An 11261-nucleotide genomic window follows, 5' to 3' on the forward strand; every position below is an offset into this window, starting at 1 on the left:
CACGGACCATTGGGATTGCTCTAACAATCTCCCCCTTTTTAATATTTTGGCAATATGTTTAAGTTAGAGAAAACAATAGCAAATAAATATGCTAAAACAAATGGACTTATGTTGCCAAGACTACACATTTGGACTTACACCGTCGAATGGACTTACGATGCCAAGGCTACACACTTGGACTTACAACGCCGAATGGACTTACGATGTCAGGGCTACACACTTAGACTTACAAGGCCGAAACAATGCATCATGCATTGGAACCTATCCCAAGGCTCCCCCTACACCTATGCTCCCCATTGAGCTAGGAATTTTTCCACAGGGATTTTTAAGAACCTATCCCAAGGCTCCCCTTACACAAAGACACTAAGGTTTTCCCAACTAAACCTTACTTCTCTCCCTTTGCCTAACATCCAAAAAGATTTTGAACAATATCTCAATTGTTGAAAACTTATCATCTAATTGACCCTAAACTCATGTATTTATCCCCCATGGATCTCATACATCTATACGAGTTGACCCGATCAAAATCCAGTGCTGAAAACACTTTCAGACTGGTATCAGTCGACTGCAAGAAGTACCAGTCGACTGCCCTCATGAAAATGAGCTTATAGAGACATTCTGTGCTAAAAAATACTGTTACCAGTCGACTGGTAACTGTACCAGTCGATTGGTACACTATTCATGAAAAAAATCAGCCTTTTCTGGCCAACTTCAGAAATGCGCCAGAAATTCCACATGCCTCCAAAAATTCTCAAATTTTATGGAGAGGTCTATTATATCAATGTATACTTGGGAAAAATATATACAAAAATATATTTATCACAAATCCCAAGATTGCCACAAAATACAAAACTAACTAAAAAGTTCAACTGAACCTTGACCTAAAGTCCTAGTTTTGGTTTCCTCTTGATGTATTTGCCCATACTAACCCACAATGCATCCCTGGCATTGGTTTATATGGCATCTATACATACAAAATCAATTTTCATGCTATATGACCCCAATTGTCATATTTCTTGCATGAAACATAAACTAATTATGCCAAAACCCTAGGTTTGAGACTCAAGTCCGTCTCCAAACCACTTGGCACATTCCATGGCTTGTCTAGACTCCCAAGTAAAACCCCCTTGAGATCCATTGTCCATGGGTCCCAAATTGACTCTTTGAGCTCCCCCAAGAGCTCTTAACCTTAGCCACCTCCCTAGGTGACTCATCTACAATGGCTAGGCCACATTGGTGCACTTCCGGTGACACGTGGCCTACAAACCTTACCTTTTTAACCTTGGACACCTTGTCCTTGGTTAATTTTTCCTTACCTTTAAATGACTTTCCCTTACTATTTATTGACTTCTCCTTGCTATAGTCATATGCAACCCTAGCATATGACTTTCCCTTAGCCTTGGAGACACTAGATTGGTATCCTAGACCCGATCTATCATTGTTGGGTCTTTGGCTACCCAACACCATACTTAACCCTCTAGATCCAACACCATCATTATTCTTCCTCTCTTCTATCTCTCTCTCCCTCTCCTCCATTTCCGAGCCACCCAAGAGTGCTAGCACACTCTAAGTGGTTCTTCTCCACCTATTGTCCATGTGGATACGTATAGAGGAGTGTACGCTTGACACTCTCGAGATCCGGCAACCTTTTGAACGAGCGGGATAAGCAAAGGGCTTCGCAACAAGGGTAACGCTTCTTATTCATGTAGATCTAAGGTAGATCTAGGTTAGAAACTTGTACATGATTTATTTTTATATATCTTCGTACGGATCCGTGGCAAGACTTCGAGGTTTCCGCAACGCAAAAAGTGATTTTTACGGCTCGAAAGTCCCAACAGTTGTTGCGTCTCCCATCTTCAATACCAAGGTTCATGCTTTGGATCTAGGGTTTAATTTTAAAATTCCTAAGTTATAAGTTTTTTTACCCATGCCCTAGCTCCCCACACACACCGAATCTCCTCCTCCTTGAGCCCACCTTCCCAAGTCTCGTGTTTCCCCTCACCAAACTGCCGCCTTTGTCCACAGCACGGGATCGTGCCGGCGTTGCTCATCCCGGCGTCGACCGATCCTCGCGAGATCCCGCAACCACATTCGACGATCTCTCCCTCACGCGGGCACCACACCCGACAATCTCTCCCTCACGGGAGTAGCACAGCCGACAATCTTTCTTCCTCGCATGAGCACCACAGACCACAGTCGGCGATCTCATCTCTCTCGAGCCACATCCGCTGATCCTCTTCTCTCCGAGCTGTGCCCTACCAGATCTAGTAAGTAGTTTCCCTTGTAGTTATGGATTGGGTGATTTTGGTAGGTTAGTAGCAAGTTTGGCTGCGATCTATGCTTCGATGTAGGATTCGTTCGATTGTGGATTCGGTTTTAGAAATGTTATTATTTTATTTTGATGGATTTCTTTGCCCCTTGCTTGGCTCTGATTCATCGGAATGGATTTCGGAAGTTGGCTAATTGACGATTTCTATTGCTTCCTCGGTGATGGATATTAATTTGATGAAATTCCTATTTTCCCAAGCTGGTTATGATGTAGGGGATAGATTTAGGAGGTTATAAATGGTATCAATATTGTTCCTATACCTGTGAAAGCTTGGTTTTGTTTTTAGTGCAGATTTAAGTGGGATGTTCTGTGTTTTTGGTTTGGTTTTTGCCTTGGTGGCGGTTTCAGTTTCTTTTTCGACTAGATTTTTGGGTGTGGTACAGGACTCCGTGTTCTGTTATGTGAAGGTTCTGGGTCTTGATAACTGATGTAGATAGTGATGCTAAGATTGGGTTAGATATGGTTTGAGAATTGGTATTAGCTATTTGATTCATATGAAGATAGATAATTTGTGTACGTTGATGTAGGACTTTGATTCGAGACGGGCATCTCGACGTAGGATTTCTGGTCACGATCTTCTTTTAAGGAGGGTACTTCTTGCTTTATTTCTTTTAGTACTTTGACCTTGATGCATGAGCTATTATTTTTGGATAAGAACTGTTTTACCTTGACTCCACTCGTATTTTTCTTGTGCTTGATACTTCCACTCAAACCTTTGAGTTATTCGTTTCTATATCCATACAGTCTCTTGTTGTCATCTATGATATATACAGATATTAGATAACAATCTTGTATGCTTTGATTATTGTTTATTTATGTACCGTATTGAGCATGCTAGCTTCATGTAGCATACCTGATTTTTGTTTATATGTATATGATGATTGTTGTATGTTGCACATCATATCGTTACATGCATGCCAATGACAAATTCTCCCTTGCGGTCGAGAGAGTCGTTGACCAGGGTCACGGCCACTCGAGAGACTGGTAGCTGGAGCAGATGCCACTTCTCTTGTCGTGCCGCACTTGGTCATTCATGGGTGATGGTAGCTGGAGTGCGAGCATCAGAGACCCCATCATAGAAGTAGCTAGTTAGCTACTATGCAACTGTCCGCTCGACCACTCGAGAGAGTGGTAGCTGGAGTGTCGTACAGTTTGTCACTGACCCGACCTCTCGACCATACAGGGGTCATGGTGCAGACGGGTGGGCGGGAGTGGCCATCAGTGCATGCACTGTTATTATTATACCGGCTGATGTTGTTGCTTACTTATGCTGTTGTTGCTAGCTTATGTTGCTTACTTATGCTGATATGCTTGCATATTTTGAGATATATATATGTTGTATGTGTTTAGACTGACTTACCTATTGGTAATATGTGTATAACTCACATGTGACCCTTGTAGTTATGAGTAGCTCTGTAGCAGAGTTGTTTTACTCTGGACCTTCTATTACTAGCCTACAATATGGTTACAGGTACGAACACTTATTGTGATTTTACTGTAGTATCTGCTATTTCTCATATGAGACTGTATACTGTTGACACTCTCTATTTGGATATTATGTTCATGCACTATCTTTCCTTTACCCGCTGAGTCCAGTACTCACCACCCCACAAAATGGTTTTTCTTTCGCTAGGTAGCAAGTAGATGAATCAAGGATGCTTGAGAGAGTCCTGATTGTCGGCCCTACGTCACATCTGAAGACTGCATCGGGTTTCATTTATTCTTTACTCGTATTTTGTATTTGGTGTTATATTAATTCGATTATCTTTTGGAGTTATTATGTGGAGTTAAATTTTATGCTGTTGTGGTGTTGTATAAGGCCTAGCCGGCTAGCAGTATATTGTTTTTGTTTGTATGGGCTTTCTTTATCATTTTTTCGCTGTGTTGGCTTGTAGTACAGCCAAGTGGGTTGTTATATATATATATATATATATATATATATATATATATATATATACATGGTTGTGTATATATTCTAGCTGTATGGCCAGATGGTTATATTGATGTATTTTGTATGTATGTATGCTTCAGATTGTCACCAGTATAGGGGAGATGCTACCGGATTTTTGTTTAGTAGGGACTCCTCTAGGGGCGTGATAATATTCCATACCGGATGACAGTTATTCTCTGACAAGAGGTTACGACTCTCTGACACTGTTATCGCCTAGTGTAATCTACCCCACTTGGGTTTTAGTAGAAGGTCGCTCGGTTGATCGCTCAGATGTGTTAGCATGATTGAGCCTTGATGAAGAGAATGAGCTGTAGTGGGCCGCTCGGGTTTTGTGTAAGACTGTGGCGAAAAGGCTAGCTTTCACGATCTGACAGCTGGGGAGCCGGTCGAGAGCTATATTAGCCAAGTACTCGGACCATCTATAAAGCCTAAGTTGGGAAGATCTGATTAGTTGAGGGCAGGCCTAGGATTAGTCCAAACCTTATCTTATGTTCCAAATTTGAGGGTCTGATCTGACAGTGACCGACCAAGAATTATGCGACTAGTAACACGGGGTGGTTTAACACCTATCTTCCCTTGATTGTTAATTGTCACATCCTCTTTTATTATTGACTGCCACGTTCCTTTGACTCTTAACTACCATGTCCCCTTGACTCTTGACTATCACATTCTCTTAATTTCTAATTTTTTTGGCTCCCTCGGACCCTCATTTATATATCGTATCAGTGGTTATTATAATCTTTTTATTTAATTAAAATTTTAAAACATTGACATTGAAAAAATAATAGATAATCTAAAGATTTGTTCAGATTTAGAAGCTTATTTTTGAAACATTTTAAGCATCCACGTTTAAAAATATATATTAATAACTAATTAGTTAGGCAGGGGTATAATTATGATTAATTAGATTAGGTAACATTAAATTGAATCATAAGAAGATTTATTTTGATCTTTAGGGTTATAGAATCATGATAGGATATTTAGGTTGTCACTCATATATTCACAGTTCGAATCCCAGCTAAGATTTATTTGTTGAAATTTTTCCTTCAAATAGAGGGTGAAATCAAAAGATATTGGACTTCTGGACTGATCGCCATATGCGCTTCTCGATTTATCATGGTGATTGATGAAAACTTTTCATAGAATTAGATCAATCATTTCAAAAATAATTAATAAGACTAATTAAAATTATTATTATGATTATAATAATAAGATTCATTGTGACTTATCTTTCAGAATTACTATTTATTATAGAAAAAAAATTTATCACGGGAGGATTTAATTATGACACCCTACCCGGGGCGTATAATTAACCGAAATGAATGTGTTAATCTTTGATGCAAAGATTGGTCAACCGGGAAGCTCGTCGCCGCTCTGGGCGGCTATCCACACACAGATCCTATAAATACTACCGCTTCTTCCTCTTCTCTCCCACTGCTTGTTTGCTTGCAGCTCTCGAATAAGGAAAGGAGAAGAAGAAATTCGGGTGGCGTCGTCTCCTCTGTCCCCTTTACCTCTCGTGAGTGGTAGAGAATTGGATAGTTGGAGTATTGGCACACGAAGTCTCCTCTCCTCTCCTCCGTAGCAAGCAGTGTAAACTTCAAAAGAAGATTTTTTTTTAATAAAAAAAAAGGAGTAAAATCCTTAGGGGTTGATTGATCGTACGTTGATCTGATGGCGGCGGAAGGCTTAGAGCACATAAAAAATGAGACAGTCGATCTGGTAAACGAGTCAATGGATCATCAATTGGGTGACTAAACTTCTAGTTTTGGGGATTAATTTGGCTTTCTGATTTTGGTGTGCAGGAGAAGATTCCGGTGGTGGAAGTGTTTGCTCAGTTGAAATGTGGGAAGGAGGGACTCACGTCGGCGGAAGGGGAGAAGCGTTTGCAGATCTTCGGATTCAATAAGCTCGAGGAGAAAAAGGTATTTAACTCTATGATTTTCCCTTTTTATTTTTTGTTTTGAATGAATAAAAAAGAATTATTTTTTTTTCTTCTTCTCCTTACAATATGTATTACAGGAAAGCAAACTGCTCAAGTTCTTAGGATTCATGTGGAATCCGCTCTCATGGGTGATGGAGCTGGCTGCTATTATGGCCATTGTGTTGGACAATGGAGGGGTAAGCAAATTAAGCTAAAATTCATGATTCGATATTGCATTAATTTAACAATTAATTGTGTCTATCGACCATTAATCAGATCTCCCTTTTTTATTTTATTTGATAAAAAATATATTGATAATTTTCAGGATGAGCCACCTGACTGGCAAGATTTCGTTGGAATCGTGGTTCTCCTCTTCATCAACTCCACAATCAGCTTCATTGAGGAGAACAACGCGGGTAATGCCGCCGCCGCTCTTATGGCCGGCCTTGCTCCTAAAACGAAGATATTGAGGGACGGCAAATGGTCGGAGCAGGAGGCATCCATCCTCGTCCCCGGCGACATCATCAGCGTCAAGCTAGGCGATATCATCCCGGCCGACGCCCGGCTTCTGGAGGGAGACCCTCTCAAGATCGACCAATCCGCCCTCACCGGGGAGTCCCTTCCCGTTACCAGGCACCCCGGCGATGAGGTCTTCTCTGGTTCGACTTGCAAGCAGGGGGAGATCGAGGCCGTAGTCATAGCCACCGGCGTCCACACCTTCTTTGGGAAGGCGGCCCACCTGGTCGACAGCACCAACAACGTCGGCCACTTCCAAAAGGTGCTGACCGCCATCGGCAACTTCTGCATCTGCTCCATCGGCCTCGGCATGCTCATCGAGATCGTCGTCATGTACCCGATCCAGCACCGCCGGTACCGCGACGGCATCGACAACCTCCTCGTCCTCCTCATCGGAGGGATCCCCATCGCCATGCCCACCGTTCTTTCGGTCACCATGGCCATTGGTTCCCACCGCCTGTCCGAGCAGGGTGCCATCACCAAGCGCATGACCGCCATCGAGGAAATGGCCGGCATGGATGTGCTCTGCAGCGACAAGACCGGGACGCTCACGCTCAACAAGCTCACTGTGGATAAGAACCTGATCGAGGTGATGCCTCCACTCTTCTTTCACCTTCTCTTTCTTTCATAATCAGAGCAGAGCATGATATCGTAGTTTGTTTAATTTCAGGTGTGTTCTAATGGCGTTGATAAGGATATGGTGATCTTGTATGCTGCAAGGGCTTCCAGAGTGGAGAACCAAGATGCCATTGACGCTTCAATTGTTAACATGTTGGGTGATCCAAAGGAGGTCAATCCCTTCTATATATATGCATGGCAGCAGCAAGGAAAACTAAATTAACGGCTGTTTCCGCATCATCTTAATTTGTGCTTGCAGGCACGTGCAGGGATCAACGAGGTCCATTTCCTGCCATTTAATCCGGTAGACAAGCGCACTGCAATCACCTACGTCGACTCTGATGGCAAATGGCACCGATCCAGCAAGGGAGCACCTGAGCAAGTACGGCGAAAATTAATTACTAACAATCGTCGATCAACCGATCAACCTTTAATTTATGATCTTCTCTAATTACTAACAAGGATCGATTGTCTATATCGAACGCATCAGATTATCGACCTTTGCCAACTGAAAGACGACGACAAAAAGAAGGTCCACGAGGTCATCGACCAGTTCGCTGACCGCGGCCTTCGCTCTCTCGGCATTGCGAGGCAGGAGGTTCCCGAAGCGAGCAAGGAGAGCGCCGGCGGACCGTGGCAGTTCATGGGCCTCCTTCCGCTCTTCGACCCCCCGAGGCACGACAGCGCCGAGACTATTCGCCAGGCACTCAACCTAGGCGTCAACGTCAAGATGATCACCGGCGACCAGCTCGCCATCGGCAAGGAGACCGGTCGCAGGCTCGGCATGGGCACCAACATGTACCCCTCCTCCACCCTACTCGGCGACAAGAACGCCGACGTCAGCGGACTCAACATCGACGAACTCATCGAGAAGGCCGACGGCTTTGCCGGAGTCTTCCCCGGTAATTGGAAATAAATTTACTCATTGAAAGAACAATTAATGCAACTGCTAGTGGATCAGTCGATAACAATTTGTGGCACACAGAGCACAAGTATGAGATCGTGAAGAGGTTGCAAGATAGGAAGCACATCTGCGGCATGACCGGTGACGGCGTCAATGATGCTCCGGCACTGAAGAAGGCGGACATCGGGATTGCGGTGGCCGACGCCACCGACGCAGCCCGGAGCGCCTCCGACATCGTGCTGACGGAGCCAGGGCTGAGCGTGATAGTGAGCGCGGTGCTGACCAGCCGCGCCATCTTCCAGCGGATGAAGAACTACACCATCTACGCCGTCTCCATCACCATCCGCATCGTTTTCGGCTTCCTCCTCATCGCCCTCATCTGGCAGTTCGACTTCTCCCCCTTCATGATCCTCATCATCGCCATCCTCAACGACGGCACCATCATGACCATCTCCAAGGACAGAGTCAAACCTTCTCCCTTACCCGATTCCTGGAAGCTCAAGGAGATCTTCGCCACCGGCGTGGTCCTCGGCGCATACCAAGCCATCATGACCGTCGTCTTCTTCTACCTCGCCCATGACACCGACTTCTTCCCGGTACGTCGTCAGCATTAAATAATTAATTATTAATTCCATTCAATTCTTCAATGGTATATATATATATAGATATAATAAAATAAATGTATTAATTAACTGCAGGAGAAGTTTGGGGTGAGATCGATCAGGGACAGTCCTTACGAATTGATGGCAGCGCTTTACCTCCAAGTGAGCATCATTAGCCAAGCGCTCATCTTCGTGACCAGGTCCAGGAGCTGGTCTTTCGTGGAACGCCCTGGTCTTCTCCTCTTGACAGCGTTCCTCGCGGCCCAACTGGTGGCGACGACGATCGCGGTGTATGCTTCGTGGGAGTTCGCTAGGATCCAAGGCATGGGATGGGGATGGGCAGGTGTCATCTGGCTCTACAGCATCGTCACCTACTTCCCTCTTGACGTCCTCAAGTTCATCATCCGCTACGGTCTTAGCGGCAAGGCCTGGGGCAACCTCCTCAACAACAAGGTCATCCATTACATTGATCAATTACATCAAATTATTTTCTTCGATCGATCGTCTACTCAATCTGATCGATCAAAATGCATGAATTAATGGTACGTAGATTGCGTTCACCACGAAGAAAGATTATGGCAAGGAGGAAAGGGAGGCACAGTGGGCGTTGGCGCAGAGGACTCTGCACGGCCTTCACACAGCTAATAATACCTCCCAACTCAAAAGCAGCTACAAAGAGCTGTCAGAGATCGCCGAGCAGGCCAAGCGACGCGCCGAGATTGCAAGGTGAGGAATTGAATCCCTGTTTTTTCAAGTAGTCACAGTTATCATCATATCAATGTGTCCATTAATTCTTTGCAGGCTGAGAGAGCTACACACGTTGAAAGGGCACGTTGAGTCGGTGGTGAAGCTCAAGGGGCTCGATATCGATAACATGCAGCAACATTACACCGTCTAAATTGATAAAACACACAACGAGATGGAGAGGGAAATGGAAATCGGAGATGATTTCGATCGTTCGGATTTAATTGTACACAACAATGCGTGCAAAGAGAAGAGTGGGAAAGAGAATGTACTGCGCAAATGTGTGTCAATTTTTTTTCTTTAATTAAATTTTGATAAAGAAAAACAAAACTTGCTTTCAGTTTGCATTTTATCGTAGTCCTTTTTTTAAATCTCATCTTAAGCAAAAGGGAAAAAAAAATGAAGAACTCAATACACTTATTTTTAATTTTCTTGATTGACCTAAATGTCCGTACAAAGGCATATTTATACATATCAGAGACATTCTACAAAATAACTCTTTGTAAATACTAAAAATATACTTTAGAATTAATACTATTTGTACATGCTATTTGTCCATGAATTAATACGGTCTTATGTTTAGACAATGTCGGCGTCAATTGGAGGGATGCTTGAATCGTCTAGAGAGCCTACGGAAGAGTAGAAAAATGGGTGAGGGATTCGACTGGAGGGAGGTGTCATAGTTCATCCACTCTAATACTCATGTCAGTCTTCGACAGGGAAGAAAATAGAGAAAATGAACAGTAGACTGTGTGTGTACCTTGGCCGACAAGAGCAAACTCTTTTTATAACATGAATGAGAGAGATGTCATATCCATGGTTATCAAAGGGGATGATATAATTCTTATAGGATACCCTATTTCAGTAAGGAAGATGTCCCATTATTGTATGTATCAGAGGGTAACATCACTTATATCTTAGACTGTGGGAGATCTCATGGGATCACACTACCACAACCATGATATTCCACGTGTCATGCTAGTCCATGTGCTATTGAGTAGATAGATTTTTGGGCATGAGAGAGGCATTGGGTTGGAGTGGAGGTGAGTCGGAGCATCCGAACGGTGGGGCTAATCGGAGATGAGTTGGTTTCCCAGTCAGCAAGGTCGAATGGAGATGAGTTGGGTGTCGAATCGGCAAGGTACATGGAGCGCTAGATTGGGATCGGCTGCATATGGGCAGGGAAAATAGCGATGACCAACTATGAATGCTCACGACAAAGGAACATGGAATGGGCAATCCAATGCTGGGGTTGGCAGAGCCGGCAATCTACTTGCAGTAGGTAAAAAGGAGGTCAGTGCACATCATCGGTTCGCTAGTTGTTTGTGGCGGCGGTGAATACAGCAATGTGAGGGTTGCTTGGACAAGGTGACGGTTGGCGATAGCATCAGGAGGCGGTGGCGTTGCTCTAAGAAGAGGCTATGGAGGTGATCTATCATTGTTACCGCTCGTGGGGCCCTATAGATCGACAAATGACCGACGATGGCATAAGGCAGGAGAGGACGGAGCTTTGGCCGGAGATCGGTAAAAGATCACGCGAGGGAGTTGGAGATTCTATGAGGGAGAGGAGGCAAGAGATGGCAATTTGACGGAGGTTGCTGTTGATACAGTCTGACCTGGCTGTTATTTTGATGTTGACACTGATTTAAGTTTGTATCAGATATTAATTAAAC

At 43.9% G+C, this 11261-nt stretch overlaps 1 protein-coding gene across 1 annotated transcript; it reads left to right on the top strand.

Moving 5' to 3' along the window:
- Positions 1–5951: 5951 nt before the first annotated feature.
- LOC121968327 (ATPase 6, plasma membrane-type-like) lies at positions 5952–9742 on the top strand. The gene is made up of 11 exons (XM_042518752.1): positions 5952–6002; positions 6086–6205; positions 6303–6401; positions 6530–7309; positions 7391–7510; positions 7598–7720; positions 7829–8240; positions 8324–8838; positions 8941–9297; positions 9395–9570; positions 9646–9742. The coding sequence occupies exons 1-11, from the start codon at positions 5955–5957 to the stop codon at positions 9740–9742; spliced, it is 2847 nt and encodes a 948-aa protein (XP_042374686.1). The 5' UTR covers positions 5952–5954.
- The last annotated feature ends 1519 nt before the right edge of the window (positions 9743–11261 follow it).

Source organism: Zingiber officinale, chromosome 3B (assembly GCF_018446385.1).
Source record: "Zingiber officinale cultivar Zhangliang chromosome 3B, Zo_v1.1, whole genome shotgun sequence".
Taxonomy (NCBI): Eukaryota; Viridiplantae; Streptophyta; class Magnoliopsida; order Zingiberales; family Zingiberaceae; genus Zingiber; species Zingiber officinale.